Source organism: Protopterus annectens, chromosome 1.part1 (assembly GCF_019279795.1).
Source record: "Protopterus annectens isolate FY-2018-M chromosome 1.part1, PAN1.0, whole genome shotgun sequence".
Lineage (NCBI taxonomy): Eukaryota > Metazoa > Chordata > Ceratodontiformes > Protopteridae > Protopterus > Protopterus annectens.
The window spans coordinates 483,298,658-483,315,491 of record NC_056726.1 but is presented as its reverse complement, the minus strand read 5'-3'; the positions used below and the strand labels follow the sequence as shown (position 1 = coordinate 483,315,491).

Below are 16,834 nucleotides of genomic sequence, written 5' to 3'. Positions count from 1 at the left end.
TCAAAGGTAGACATAGCCAACATCCTGGAGTATTTGGCAGAGCTTTTCCATACAGGCCTGTCCTATTCCTCCATCAAGATACATGCATCAGCTATTTCTGCAGAATACAGCTTGATCCCCTGTCTTCTCAAGATCCTCTACTCAGGCAGTTTCTGAGAGGAATTAAAATGTAAAACCTCCTAGGAAACCACCATTGCCAGCATGGGACTTGAACTTTGTGCTAGAAAATTGACACTCCCCTTTCGAACCAGCAGCAACAGCAGAACTTCAACACCTATCCTGGAAAACTGCTTTCCTGCTGGCAATTACCTCAGCAAGAAGGGTTTCTGAGCTACAGGCTTTAATGGCAGTACAACCCTTCCTAATCTTCCATCAAGACAGAGTGTCCATGAGAACAAAGCCTACATTTATGCCTAAGGTGGTATCCAGAGTGTCTTTAAACCAGGCTATCCATCTACCTACATTCTTCCCCAATCCACAGAACAGGGGGGAAAGGCTGCTGCATACTTTGGATGTACATAGACAGTTGCGCTACTACCTGGACAGAACCAAGGGCAATAGAAAAACTGACCAGCTTCTGGTAGCATATGCAACAGGAAGGGAAGGAAAAGCAATTTCAAAACAGACAATCTCCAAGTGGATAGGAAATTGCATCAGATTCTGCTACTCCTACCATGGAAAGCAAACTCCACAGAACATAAGGCCTCATTCTACAAGGGCTACAGCCACTACCACAGCTTTCTTACGAGGAGTGGCTACCAAGGACATTATAGAGGCTGCTACTTGGACCTCCGTGCATACATTTGCCAAGCATTATAACTTACCTTTATATTCTAGATCCCGAGCAGGGTTTGCCACTGCTGTTTTGCAAGGGATCCTAACTACACCATAATTTCTTCTTCCTCCTCCCCTAGTTTGGCTATGGTATTCTACCCATTTGTAAGGACTGCAGATGCATCCTTGAAGGACATAGTACAGTTTTGTACCTACCATAAATGTAGATGTCCGAACAGGAATGCATCTGCAGTCAGGATTACCCACCCTCCTTCCCCTCTGAGGTATTCCTAGGGTATTTACCCATCTAATAGCTAGCTGGGGGGGATCTCTTATGGTGTATTTGTTTGTATATATGTACATACTTGCTTATTTTTTGTGTTTGCCTTCTACTATTTGGAAACATTGGCATTTATCCAAATTTTAGCTATCCAAGAGGGCAACTGGCATCTGGGGCAAGAAACACTGAGGAAAATGGCGTCGGCTGATGCCTTTATACCCGAAGAACTGCAGCTATGACGTCGGGTGAAGTGCGACTCCAGCCGAGGCCAGACCCAGACTTTGGAATCCGGCCGACCGAAGGGCTGCCTGACGACAGGACAACCCATTTGTAAGGACTGCAGATGCATTCCTGTTCGGACATCTACATTTATGGTAGGTACAAAACTGTACTTTATCTCTACTGGCTTTATAGACAGTATCTGTAGGTTAGAAGTGCAGTGTTAGTACTATGGGAAGGATGGAAGCCATGTTGGGTGAGGGGGATAGGAGTTCTTCATGCGGGAGATAGTTTAGCAGTTGTTTTTAAAAACATTTTCTAGTATTTTGAAGAGGGGGATAAGATTGTTATAGGTCTAAAGTTAGTAATGTCTGTTGAATTGCCTAGTTTGTGCAGAGGGATAATGTGCGATGTTTTCCAGAGACATGGAATTCTTGGATTGACCTATTTATAAGGATTGAGACAGGTTAAGATATGCTATAGGCTGCTATTTAAAGGTATTCATTTGGAAGGTCATCAGTGGAAGTAGACCATGGTCAAATTTTGTTTAGGAATAGTTTTATATAGGATGCAGGCACAGCTTTGAAAGTATCAAATAAGAGTTGAATTATATTGCGGTTTTGAGTGATGAGTTATTCAGAGATGATTTTAGTATATTGGGAAATTATCGATGCTTACTTTTTGGAGAGTATTTTCCTCAGTTTTGTTTTGGTTTGAGTTGAAATGGAGGTAATCAGTCTATATTTATTGTAAAGGTGAATGGTATCATTAAATAGGTTGGTTATGATGTGTGGAGAATATAGGGAGGGGGTATGAATGGGTGGTTGGGACAGAGTTGGAGAAATGTTGAGAGCTATTATAAAGTCATGGTAGGATGAAAGATGACCCAGCAGCAGGAGAAGAATAAAGGATAAGCTGAGTAGTAGCACGATTAAGTAAAGGGATCTGTATGTTACATTTGGCAAGTAGTGGTGAAGTAGGAATCTAGAAGGAAAAAGAAGCTGCAGGGTAGAGAGATATTTAGCGGTGGTGAAATCTGAAAGCTGATAAGAGATTAAGTAGGAAAGAAGTATTTTTTTATGAAGGAAGAGAGTTAGGTTGGCCTAGTATATTCTCTGGAATGTAAGGAATGGGGTGGGGGGTAAAAGTCTAGAGTAGGAGAATGTAGGTAAAATAGGAATAAATGAGGTTTATTTGGGACAACTAGAAGATACAATGTAGAATTGATATGTGCTGTTAAGGAGGCATGTGACTGACTGCATACAGTACAAAGCAGTATGGGAGGGGAAAAGGTAAATGGTAATGGTGCTAAAAGTTTAAATGGAAGTTGGGAATTAGGTAAATAGAAACAGGAGTGTTGGTATAATAATAGTAAGGTTGTTTAGGGAAGTTAGGGAACGGGAGTCACAAGTGTATTGTTTATGTAGAATTATAATAGTAGAGTAAGAGTTGGGGTAAGGTAGCAGACTTCCACCCTCGGGTCAAATTTTGACAGAGAGCAATTAGTTTATAAGCAGTACAAAGCAATTAGCAGAGAGGTACAAAACAGAAACAAGTTTTCTTTCATTTTCCTGACAGCAGCAGCCTGTCAGCCAGTAAGGCTACGTAACTGGCATATGCAGTGTAATCTATTGGTCAAAAGAAAGGAGAGTGGCCAACTTAGTAAGTGGTCCTTGTCGTGCAAGGACAGCTCTGTGGGGGGGGGTGTTAAAAAATAATTCAGCACTAGCAGATACATATTTGATCAGATGAAGTTAGTACATAGCATGGTTCTTCAAGTTAAATTTGCTTACTTTGTACAAAGACAAAGTTCTCAGTGGAAAAAGTGTGGGAGCTGGCCCTTGTGGCAAAAGTTTGGGAGTTGGCCCATGTGGCAGACCTCCAGCAGTACTAGGGTCAGGTGTAGTGACTACTCATTATAGTACACCTTTTTGACAGTCACTACAGAAGAGAAAATACTTTTGCTTTTTATTTTATATGTATTAACCAGGTAAACATCATAGATAAGAAATGGACTAGCTGCTCTTGCAGACCATTTTAAACCTAACCAGACTAGATGAAGTTAGTACACAGCATGGTTCTTCAAGTTAAATTTACTTACTTTGTACAAAGACAAAGTTCTCAGTGAAAAAAGTGTGTGAGCTGGCCCTTGTGGCAGAACGTCTGCACCATCTGGGTCAGATGCAGTGACCACAGGCTATTTTACAAAGACAAAAGTTCTCAATGAAAAAGTTTGGGAGTTGGCCCGTGTGGCAGACCTCCGGCAGTACTGGGGTCAGGTGTAGTGACTACTCATGCTATATAGTACACCTTTTTGACCGTCACTACAGAAGAAAACATACTTTTGCTTTTTATTTTTTTTTTATTAACCAGGTAAGCATCATAGGTAAGAAATGGATTAGCTGCTCTTGCAGGCCATTTTAATCCTAACCAATTTCCCTTTTGGTGCATGACTCAGCGTACCCTGCTTGGTGTTAAATTGGTCTCACCCATCCGATGGTTAATAATTTTATACTACCCCTGGTGAGAATAACTGGGATCATACCATAGATAATTTAGGTTACCCTTGCATGTGCTAAAGCATTTAGCAGCTGCCTGTGTCCATTAGTAGTAGATTGGGCAGTCCTGGTATAAATATTCTATTGCCCATACATAGATCCAAATTGTGCTTCAATTATCAGCAACAATGAGCTTTGTTTTACATGGGTTTTGTTGTCTGCGAAATATACCCATCTCTTCATACCATTCACCATTCTGTCAATGTTGCTGATGAGGTTTAGACCCATGACTGATGTCATCTGACTTGTTGATATGCAGTAGATACATCAGTATTGGGTCAGAGAATACCTTGTGTGCCAGACACAGGTCACCTCTTGGCAGTATGTAGGAGACCAAGTATAGTGACAGGGCTTCAAATGGAGCCTATGCAGGAGATATTGTTTAAGCCTTGTATTCTTTTAGTTAGATACCGCTGCTGGTGTACCAGTTGTTGCATGTGTATGAACAGATTATGCCAAAAGGAAGCATTAAATTCATTGACTGGCCTAATGAGGGTTGGGTAAAGAAGGGACAATGACTTCTCTAGATCTAGTTGCAATCCCTTTGTTTAGAAGCTGTGCGGTACAGAAGGACTTTCATGTTGGTTGAAAGGTAGATCACTGTCCACATAAGTTCTCAAATCCTGAAAAGTTGGGTCAACTTTTTTTTTCTTCTTTAAACAAGAAGCATCTTTATTAAGTGATGACGTATGATATGGGCAATCAAACATTTATATAAATGAAAACAAACCATATTGACATAATTGTAGTTGCAGTATTATACATCATTATAATCTATACAGTCATTGTCAGTCAAACATCACATATTTTATTCAAATCCTGTCTTCTTTTAAACCTCGTTCATCCTCTGCATATATTGTTCCCACAATTCCCATTTTTTTTCTTATGTAATTTGCTCCTACCCTTTTCTAAAATCCCAATTCCAATTGCTTTATCTCTGTTACTATATTCACTACTTCTAGTACAGTTGGTTTAGACTTGGATTTCCATTTTCTAGAAATTGCTTTTTTGGCAGCCATCATAATTAGACTCAGCAAGGCCTTGCTATGTCTAGGCAATTCCCATTCTGTGTCATAGCTCAAAAAATAATTTCCTTAGGTGTACCAATTTGCTCACCCAGTGTTTCTGATAGAGTACTCTGTAGGGAATTTTTAAAGTTTGCTAACTGATTACACTCCCAGAAACATGTTCCCAGTTACCTCTTTCTTCCCCATCACACCTCCAACATTTGCTGCCTACTTGAGAAAAATTTGGCGTCTACTTGGGGTATAAAAATACCTATGTAAACACTTCCAAGCAAAGATTCTAAATCTTCTAGACTTTTTTGCATATTTGGGAGACATACATATATCGCCCATTGTTTCTTTGTGAATCGCTTATCCGGTTTTCTCTTCCGATCCTTTTTAATCTCCTCTAATTGATTGATATAGTTTATTATGCAGTATATTGTATGCTGTACTAATTATTCCTTTTTAACAGCATCTTTTGTTCTAGATTCTATTAAACACTCTACCATTGCTGGTGTTTCGCTTAGGGATCCCCCTATTTCTTTCTCTTTGCTTATACTCTGATACCAATCCTTGATAGGGAAAGCAGTCTCTTTTTTTTCCAACATCTTTATTAAATTTCCACATATGACAAAGGCAATCTTATATTTATATAAATGAAAAACATACAAAATGATATCACTTTAGTTGTAAACAGTTTACATCACAGACACCATTGAAACAACTGTAGTTGTGAACCTTATAAATCACTTATAAACCTTCTAGTCATTGTCAGTTAAGCATTATATAACTCATTCAAGTCCTGCCTCTTAAACCTCATTCCTGCTCTGCATATATGTTTCCCACGATTTTCATTTTTTTTTCTATTTAGTTTGCTCCTACCCTTTTCTAAAATCCCAGTTCCAGTTGTTTTATCTCTGTTACTATATTCTCTACTTCTAGTAAAATTGGTCTAGACTTTGATTTCCATTTTCTAGTAATTGCTTTTTTGGCAGCCACCATAATTAGACTCAGCAAGGCTTTATAATGTCTAGGCAATTCCGATTCTGTAACATAACTCAAAAAAATCATCTCCCCAGTCAGTCCAATCCATCCACCCAGCATATACGACAGAGCAGCCATCAGGGAATCCTAAAAGTCTGCCAGCTCATCACATCTCCATAGCATATGTTTCCAGCTACCTCTTTCTTGCTCATCACACCAGCAGAATTTACTATCCACCTGAGGAAAAATTCTTTGGAGTCTACTTGGGGTATAAAAATACCTATGTAAACATTTTCAGCAAAGATTCGAAATCTTCTAGACTTTGGTACATATTTGGGAAATATACATATATCCCCCATTGTCTTTGTGAATTGCTTATCCAATTTTTATTCCCAGTCCTTTCTAAGCTCCTCTGATTGATACTTGTATTTATCATGCAGTATTTTATACGCTTTACTAATTATTCCTTTTTTAACATCAGCTTCTGTTCTACATTCTGTTAAAAATTCTACCAGTGCTGGTCTTTCATTTAGGAGCCCCCTATTTCTTTCCCTTTGCCTATACTCTGATATCAATCCTTGATAGGGAAGGCAATCTCTGACCTGTAGTCCAAATACATTTTTGGCCTTTTCCCATTATATTACCTTTCCCTTTCTAGTTATTTGCTCCCAATACCTTGGTTCCTTTGCCAATTTTCTCCAATAAATTCCTGCCCCTTTTGCCTATTATTTGTATCCCTGACCACAGTCAACCCTATTGGCAAAATCACTTTTCTCCATTCTCATACTGGTTTTTATTTTTTATGAAGATAATACTCTGTGTGATTTTGGTTGTTCTCCTTAAGAGTCTGCATCCAAAATCCCAATCTCTCCTTATTTCTTTGAGCTTCCTCCCTGCATCATCATCATCCCTTTCTACCTTGAATTATAGTTTTCTGCCGGTGCTATGTATAAGAGCCTTAACTGTGTTGCTCTAAAATACCCTCTCAAATTAGGTAATCTTAGTCCACCTTGTTCTAATGGTAGAATCATCTTATCCCACTTGACGCTTGCTGTCTTCCCAGATAAAATCCTTCAACTCTTTTTTAATTGCTGTCCACAATTTCTCCTCCAGTTGATAAAAGTATGCTGACCTGTGTATAAGACTAAAGGGACTAAAACATTTTAATGACTTGTATCTTAGTATCCATATCCATGTAACAAAACATGCAGTTTCTCAATTTTTGTATTATCTTGTGTTTAGTCTCTTCCCACATATCCTTAGCTGCCACCACAGAATCATTTCTAATCCATACTCCTAAATACTTCATTTTATCATGTCCCCATAAGTATGGATATTATTGGACTAATTCATGTGTGGGTACATAATTTACTGCTACTGCCTTTGTTTTAGCTTCATTAATTTTGTATCCCGAGAAGATTTGAAACTGTCTTAAAATGTTCCACAACACTGTAATGTCCCTTTCTGGTTTTGTCATTCGCAAACAGAGCCAGCTTTTCCTGCCTACTACTATATCAATTATATCCTTGAATTTCTGAGTCCCGTATTTTCTTTGCCAGTGGTTCTAAATATAATGCAAATAACAAAGGGGAAAGTGAACAACCCTGTCTGGTTCTACTGTATCAGAAATTATCGGAGTGGACCCCACCCACTTTAATTCGCATCTCCAATCCCTCATATATTCTTCTAATCAACTTTATAATTGCATCAGGGAAAGCAAATGCTTCCATTGCCCTGCTCATGAAGTCCCAGTCTGCTCTGTCAAATGCTTTCTCTGCATCCAGACCCACCAGTAAAAGTGCTACTTTCTTACATTCTGCTTCCCTCTGGATCATCAATGTTCTGTTAATATTGTGAAATGTTTGCCTCCCCTCCACAAAACCACACTGATCCATATCTATCAATGTTGGTATCACTTTTGCCATTCTTTTAGCCATTATAGACATAAACACTTTATAATCATGGTTTAGTAATGAAATGGGCCTGTATGAAGCTGGATCCAATGGCTCTTTACCCTCTTTAGGTATTACCGTTGCCACCGCCTTCTTCCAGGATGCTGGAACTTCTCCTCCTCTTAAAATACTGTTAGACAAAACTTTCCTGATCTTTATCATTTTTTTCCTTCCTAACTTCCAAACTTCCACAGGCATGCCATCTATTCCTGGGGACTTTCTTGTAGATTGGTTATACATAGCCATTTTTATCTCATCCCTTCCTATCCTAACTGTTAGTAATTGGGCCTCATCTACCTTTAACTTTGGCATATTTAATTCTTCCATAAACATTTCTATTTGTACCTTTTCTTGATTTCCATATTTCTCTTCTTTATACAAATTTTCATAAAATTTCCAAAATATTTCTAATACTTCTACAGGGTCTCTTGTTATCTTCCTTGTTACAAGCTCCTTAAGCTTGCTGACTGCCCTTTCCCCCTTTTGTTGCCCGAGTTGTTGTGCTAAAAGTTTTTGTGCTCTAAAGCAGTTGCTTAACAGCAATCTTTCTAAACTCATGCATATTATCAAGGTAATCCCTTATTTTCTGTTTAGCATTCTGCAGTTGCTCCTTTTATTGTTCTGAGAGATTTCCCTTATTTTGCAATACTGTAACATTTGTCAATCCCTCTATATAATTCTTGTTACTGTTTAGCCATATCTTCCTTTCTTTTATTTCCAACCTAGTTGTAAACTCCACTTTAATTTTATCCCACTCCTTAGCTATGTTTTCAGGAGACAAATCTGTCTTCTCTAGTAGCTCCTGAATTAAGTCCACAACCCATTTGTTAAATTCCTCTTTTTTCCACCGATAGGTGGGGAAGCGCCAGTGTCTCATTTTCATTTCCTTTCCTTGCGTTTTTATTTTAGTTATTACTGGTGCATGATTTGAAATAGTTATTTGGTGCGTTTCAAGATTTTCAATTAAATGCACATGTTCCTGTGAGATATAAAATCTGTCTAGCCTAGCCCAGTTTTTGTATTTCGGTGCGTAATATGTAAATTCACTCCGAAATCCTAGTACTGAGTTCACATCTTCCATGCCAAACATTTTCATAAATTTCTTCAAATATTTACCCTCCCTTGTTATATTATCCCTTCTAGGCCCCCAGACACATCTTCACTGTTGCAAACCAAATTCCAGTCTCCACCTGTAAGTAATATTCCTTGCTGAAAGCTGATTATTTCTCCCAAAATTTTATTAAGTTCCATTACAGCAGTTTTAGGGCAAGATGTAAATGCATGCCAGTGTAATCCTTCTCCCTAGCCAGTAGCCATGTGTCTATTGGAACTATTCTTGCAATTAAAATAAGTATTCCTCCTTTCCTTTGTCCCAAATATTCCTCTGAATAACCATCCTGAAAACCTTTCTTTATCAACTTTACATGTTCAGTTCTTTCCAGGTGTTTCTCCTGTAGCATAGCTATTTATACTCTACATTTTTAATGTAGTTCACTACTCTTTCTTTTTTATATTTATCTGTAAGACCATTTAAATTGAAAGACTTTACAGAAAGCATCATTTTCTTATATAGTTATTATTACCACCTTTTAGATATAACTGCTGTTTTGCTAAATGTTTAGTTCCAGCTTTTATGTTACATGTATATACTGTCCGGCAGTTTGTTACATGTACACCAAAAAAATTAAAACCAAACAAGGGCACACACTAATAACAAAAAAAAAAAAAAATATGAACAGTGCACACTTAAAAAAAAAAAAAACAGTTTATTACCACTGAAATAGTGGAATAGTGGATTCTCTCGAAAAATTAAGCGCTTTCACCAATCTCTTTGGCTTCATCAGAGTTGATCCATGTGCATCAATTTTGGCACCATCTTTGCCATTCTTTTAGCCATTATCGACATAAACACTTAATAATCATGGTTTAGGATTGAAATGGTTCATAGGTTCATAGGTAGGTACTAGGCTATCGGCCCAAGGGCCTACATAAGCCTAGCCAGCAAGGTCCCATAGCTTACGCCACCCGAGAAAGTTATTTTCCTGTGCTACTGTCCAGCAGAGACACAGAAGTGATCCCCGGGGTGTATTTCCTATTTCTCTTTTTTTTTTATTCTTAGACAGCAACTTCTTACTCTTGTTGTATAACTTATTAACTTCATGGGCATCAATGAAGCTGGATCTGATGGGTCTTATCTTATCCCACTCCCTAGCAATATTTTCTGAAGAAATTTTTGTCTTTTCTAATAACTCCCAAATAATTTCCACTACCCATTCCTTAAATTCCTCTATTTTCAGCAAATAGGTGGGAAAGCACCAGTGTCACATTTTTATTTCATTGCCCTGCATTTTTATTTTAGTTATTATTGGCATGCGATCTGAAATAGGAATTGGATGCGTATCAAAGCATTCAGTTAAATGCACATGTTCCTGTGAAATGTAAGTACTGTCTAGCCTAGCACAGTTTTTGTATCTTGGGGAGGAATATACAAATTCACTCCAAACTCCTACTACCGAATTCACATCTTCCATGCTAAATTTTTTCATTAATTTCTTCAAAAATGTATCCTCCTGTGTTGTATTTTCCCTTCTGCTCCCCCCCCCCGACATGCCTGTTGTGTTTGAATGGGATGAAAGCAAAGGCATATATGGCCACAGTCATGTGTTTCAGGTGACTACTGTTACACAAATACATAGTGTATACGTGTCTAATGTGTGATTGTGAAGAAAATAAAAAAAAAAAAAAATCACAATAATTTATTCCAATTAGTAGCTACTAGACAGTACACTGTCTCTACACAAGCTATAGTTAGTCTTTGCACACTTCTGAAGTCTGTGAGAGAATGAAAAGAAGCAGTAAGTGCACCGTCACCAGTCCCATCGCAAGCTATAATGACCTTTTGTGCACGCCCTTGAGGTATGATTGTGAGGGAAATTAAATAAGTAACAACACATGACCCCAGCCTCCATTGCAAGCTATAACAACCTTCTGTACACACCTCTTAGCAGGGCTGATTTTTGCAGTTGGTGCAGTTTTAGGGCAAGACCACTACTGTGTCCATGTCAAAATCTATTTATACAGTCTGGGGTGTGGGGACCACCTAAACCACAGAAGATCTAAGGATTGCAGTTTTATATGATGTATTTTATGCCTTATTTTTGAGAGATAATCACTTGTTAACTCAATTTTTTTTACTGCTATTCAGAAGAGTTATGTATGTGCCCTGCAATGTTTTCCTCACAGTGACATGGACGGACACACACACACACACACATATATATATATATATATACACACTGCCCCTGACAAGCCAAGTCTGTCATAAAAAGCACAAACATACTGCATGCTCACCTTCAGAGAAAGTGGAACAACATCAATGCACCTAGGGCATGTCTTTAGGGTTTGGGGAGGAAATGAGATTACACAGATAAACATATACAGTGACAGGGAGGGCATGCAGACTCCGTATAGAAACAGCTACGGTCAAGACCTCAACCAGTGCAAAGCACTGTGAAATGGCATTGCAACTCTCTGCAACATTGTGGCAATGAGCAGTTACTTTAGTGCCTCCTGCTACTGAAAGATAGACACTTATCATGTGTAAGGTCTGTGTTAATAGTAAATGAAAGTAATTATGGACAACTTGAGTACTCTTAAATACACTGTAGACCCCCACCCAAACACACATAATGTTCTAATTGATAAAAAGTGATAGAAATTATAGTCAGCTTGTTGCTGTTACAGTGCAACACACCTAACCGCACCACCACCACACACAAACATAATCCAGAGCAGTACTAGATACAATGTTGTCTTCCATCTGCCTCAAATGGTGACTTATTGGATCTGAGTGGATCCAAGGCCAGCACTTCAGACTCTTGGGCCCGAATCTCCAACTCCCTTCCCATAATGCTCTGCATTCCTATTTCTCCTCAGATCTCATTTGATCCTATTCAGTGTTGGAAGCAGTCTTCAGAGCTCCATGAAAGTTAAGTGCTTCTTTCTTTCTCTGCAAGTGTGCAGTCTGTACATTCAGGAAATACATCCTCTCCCTTGTTATTAGCGTCATTTTTTTTTTGTGTGGTTGTACAGTTTGTTTGTTTGCTCTTTGAGCTTTCCTTCGGAAAATTATTACTCTGGGATTTGGCTCAACAGCAATCTTTTTTTACTGGGATTTTCTCCTTACAGGTAATCGGTGTTGTGTGCAGTTATTACATTACTGTTTTGGATAGTTATTAGGTTTATAGCTGTTAATGTATAGTTGATTCTTATTGTTTGAATTGAATCCCTATTAGTAGTGGAACATTTGTTTGAATCCCGCTATGGCCCTAAATATTGTTTCTTTTGGTGTGCTGTGTTTCTTGTCACTATGTCAGGGAGGGCTTCAGCCATCCGTAAAAGCACTGAATGAGGACACAAACTACCTTCCCAAAATTCCCATGAAAAGCCTCTCTACTGTTTGGGGGTAGCCCACTTGAATGAAAACTCTTGAGCTCTGTGCCTCTTTTGGAACCAGGGCATTGACAAGGGGCATGCCAAATTAGTTTGAAGGGGTTCCTTCCCACCACTTCCCTACTGGGCTCTGCTGCTTTTGGTTTCCCTCACATACTAAAAAAACCATAGAAGAAAGAAAAGAGAGATAAGGACATAGAGGGAAAGACAAAGATCAAAATTTTAATGAAAAAGAGAGAGAGAAAATGACATGGACAGAAAATGTCCGGCTAAGTTTCCATACTCTGCTGAACAAGTTTAGAAGACCCTTTGCTTCTTCATCTCCTGCTGTGGATCTGTCTTCAGTGCCTCCTTGATACCGATCTCTGGTTCTCTCGACACCAGCATTGTTACTGTCCTGGGTCTTGAAAATACTGAGCGCCTTCTTGGCTATGGTGTGAGCCCAGTCTGTGCCTAAAACCATTTGCTGAGGTGACTCTGAATTTGGAATTCTTGTTGGTCTTCACCGCCACAGGTCTGATATTCTTTCAAGGTTCGGGTTTTAGACAAGTCCGTGCACCAGCCTACCAAACCGCCCTTGACAGCTTCATCTACGTATACTAGGCCCACATGAGGCATTAGGAAAGTCAATTTGGGCAAGATGATGGGGACATTCTTGAAGGCCTTGATTGACCAGGGGATCATTCCCACCCCTCTGCTCTGAGGTTGGAGAGAGAGCTCGTCCTTCCTCCTTTACTTTATTTCTCCTTCTGTCATCCAGCCTTTAATAGCCAGTGATCTTGGATCCAACTCCTGTCTATGTGGTTCCTCCATTGGTGACTTGAATGCACATATTGAGACAGACAGAACAGAATATGAGGACTGCTCTAGATTCACATGGGTGGGGCAGCATAAATAAAGGAGGAGAGGCCATTCTAGACTTTCGTTTGGCAAATGGCTTGATGTTGACCAACACATGGTTCAGCAAGAGGGTCAGTCACAAGATCACATACAAGAGTGGCCAACATGCAATAGTAAGGAAAAGACAGTGGGGTAGAATCAATGATTGCCAAGTCATCTCCAGTTAAACAGCCCACAGCATAACTCAATGGTTGTCACAATCATCTGCAAGCAGTGGTCAGAGAAGGCTCTGAGATCAACAGAGACAATTCTGAAGACCTGGAAGTTAGCTCAGGAGAAGCACAACAGTTAGGAGTTATTCATATCTGCAGCACCTCAATAAGAAGAGGAAATAGGCAGAGGTGAAGAAGAATGGTAGCCCGTCAAAACAGCATGTGTGGTAGGACTCCAGAACAGATATTCTGCTGAGCCTGGTATAGAAATAAGGTACATATGGAAAGCTGGTGGTGGAATGCAGAAATGCAGGAAGTCATCAGAAGAAAAGAGGCATGCAGAAAAATGTGGGAGATAGAAAAGATGGAGCGGGCTAAGAAGGAATACTGATCGGCTAATAAAGAGGCTAAGAGAGGAGTTGCAGTTCTAAAAAACAAGGTATCAGAGGCAGTCAACTAGCTGCTGGAAAGCGACTTAGTAGATGGCACAAAGAAACTATATCAGGTTGCAAAACAAAGAAAGGCAATGATGATAGTCTGACACCCTTCATAACTGTTGCTAGCAACAACCTGCTCATCAGTCCACAGGACATCAAAGAAAGATGGCGTGAGTACTTCCAGCAGCTTCTGAATGAAGAAAACCACACATAAGCTGTACTGCACCAGACATAGCCCATGATTAAAGAGGAGGAGGAGGTGGCCACCCCAGAAGTAGTAAGAACACCTCTAAGGAAAATGTAGTCAGGCAGGCTCAGATGAGGTCACAGCAGATATGATAAAAGATGTTGGATGAGATAGGGGAGAAGTGGCTTCTGAGGGTACTCAGCAGTATAGAGACAAAGGCAAAAAAAAAAAATCACAAAATGATTACAAGTTACACACAATTTACAGGCTCCAGTTGAGCAAACAGGTATTATAATCCTACATTTTTAAAGCAGTGTTGACAAATTGACTAAGGTAATGTAACATGATTACAGACTATAGAGGAGGATCTAGTCGGGTTTTGAACAAGGACATAGCCAGTGAGTTTTATAGTATAGCTTGAGGCTTTTTTTGAACTGAGTACGACAGGGTTCGAGACTAAGATCAGCAGAAAGAGAGTTCCACGTTTTGACTAGACTTAGCAAACAGAGTGTCCCCAGCAGAGTTGTTGATTTTGGATGTTTGAACTAGTAGTTTATTAGAATAGCGAAGTGCCCTCAGGTGGCTGTAAGGGTTGATGATATTTTTAAGTGCAGGCATATTATCAGGGTGGTTGAGAACTTTATGGGCAGTTATAAGCTGGTTGAACTGAAGTAGGCTAGGCCATTCTAACCACCCCAGAAGATTTAGGTTGTGACAGTGGTGGGTCCTATAGGCCGTGCTTGTTGCAAATGTAGCAGTATGGTTATAACAACTGGAGAGTTTGCCAAGAGCAGATTTGTTTAAATTAGTGAGTAGAGGGGAGGCATAGCGAAGAGTGGAGAGTAGATGGGAACGAGCAATAGCAGTCCTAGCAAATGGAGTAAGGAAAGGTTTGGTCTTGCAGAGACAGCCAGAATGGAAATAGAAGGGAAAATATTGGAACAGGTTAAAAGTTTCAATAAGCTGTCTACATCTCTAGCCAAGGGGTTGGGGCCAGGGTCAGGGGTTGGTATTGAATCTGAGGCTTTGTGAGCCATGCTTCACCTTGGTGATTTGACTGTGGACAGCTTGGCTCTGATCTCAGCTTTGGATTAGATGGGTCAGGGGCTGGGGTGAGTACTTTTCCTAGATGTGCAGGTTGAAGAGGTTTCTTTTCCAGTCATCTGGCATTGGCATCAGCTTTTGAGGTTGTGGAAAGGATTTTATACAGCTCAGGGACTAGTTCATCTCAGCCCGTGTCAGATCCATCCCAATCACCTTGTCTCCCTGTAACTTCAGATTTGCATCACGTTGTTTAAGGACAGCTTAAACACCCTGTCCCGAGGCTCTCTCGGCACTTCCTTGTCTCCCTCGCAGTCTCTCTCCCTGCAGAAAAGCACAACCATCATCAATGTAAATGGAGGCACCTGGATTCCCTGAGTCTTTAACAAAGGACTCTGACTTCAATGAGGGGAAGGGTCCTCTAAATCAACTTTGATGACCCCTCTTTTGGCGACCTCCTTGAATTGATGTGGGGGGGGGGTGGCTCTCTGAAGCCCCCTCACGTTGGATGCCTGGGTATTGACAGTCATTGCCAGAGGCTACACCATTCCTTTCAGTTTCCTGCAACCTTTCATCAAAAATACCTTCCAAACATTTCACCCATCTGCAAAGGGAGGCAGTAGTGGAGATTCAAAAGCTGCTCTCAAGCAAGCCATCCAGGAGGTCCCAGCAGACCAGAGAATCTTAGGTTTATTCAAGATTCCTTTTGGTGCTCAAGAAATACAAGGACCTCAGGCTCATTTTCAACTTAAGCAAAGTAAATATGTTCATCAAACAGACCAAATTCTGGATGGTAATGCAGTAATCCAGCCTTTCTTTGCTGAGAAAGGATGATTGGATGTGCTTGGTAAACCTCAAGAATATATACTACCATGTAATGATTCCAAGACATTCCAGGAGGTTTTTGTACTTCTTTCTAGGATCCAATCATATCAGTTTGAGTATTGCCCTTTGGTTTCACTCTGAAGGACAGCTGTCCGTGAAGAAGGTGGCCAAGAAGCTTAGGTCTGATTCTTCTGCTGTGCAGCCTCTGCCAGACATTTTTTCCGAGGCAAGTGAAAACCCAGAGATTCACTCTGTCCACCAGTGTATTCTTCTGCAATGAACGTTTCAGAGGCCAGCATGCCCTTAGAGGCCTTGCAGATGTCCACTTCAGACGTTCAGGGGAACCATGGCTGAGTATTTCCAAGGGACCTAGGAATGTTCCTCAGATTTTGGTCATGGAGGAAGGTCCAACTACTATTACTGAATGCTGTCCAGGATCGGACCCTTCTAAGTTTTGTAAGGCAGATGTCCCCTCGAAGAAAAAGCAAAAAAGAGTGAATGGCAGAATTTTACTCAGGGGTTGTTTAATGCTTTGATGACTTTGAAACCTCTTCATGGGGTCTCTGTTCCAGCCCCTTTCTGGTCTTCCACTCCCATTAAAAGACCCAAGGAACAGGATTCCTTTGAGGAGGAGGTGGAGTCAGATGAGGAATCCCTTGCTTATTTATTTCAGATTCCTGCTGCATTAGACTGTGGGTCTAAGAAAAGAGGAATCTACTAGTCCTGAATCTCCTTTTGAGGAAATTTCTTTTGGGGGCACAATCTCCAGAATATTGGAGTTTTTAAATGCGATTGAGCACAGGTTTCTGAGGTACAGAAGAGGTATAACAAGCTCCTGCAAATGGACCCTCCTAGACCTTCTGCTGTTTCTCCTGTTTTGACTTCTTTGTTGGTTGCCTTTTCTACTGCATCTAAGGCTCTGGACTCTTAGCCCCCTGCCCCCAATAGACCTGATAGGTTTTATAAGGTGCCCAAGGACTATACATTTCTGTATAGGGGTCCTTCTGTGGTTTCTATGGCATCTGACAGGCCATCTCAGTTGCTGCCTTCTACTAAGTTGCTTCCT

The 16,834-nt window shown here is 40.1% G+C and overlaps 1 protein-coding gene across 1 annotated transcript in view; it reads left to right on the top strand.

The window, feature by feature from the left end:
- Window positions 1-16,834, top strand: part of TARBP1 (TAR (HIV-1) RNA binding protein 1) — a 2,802,917-nt gene that overhangs the window by 1,736,639 nt on the left and 1,049,444 nt on the right. Inside the window, exons 21-23 of the mRNA XM_044087106.1 lie at window positions 4,403-4,415; window positions 11,274-11,315; window positions 14,397-14,412. Coding sequence (XP_043943041.1) covers window positions 4,403-4,415; window positions 11,274-11,315; window positions 14,397-14,412 — 71 coding nt within the window. The remainder of the gene's footprint in view (window positions 1-4,402; window positions 4,416-11,273; window positions 11,316-14,396; window positions 14,413-16,834) is intronic.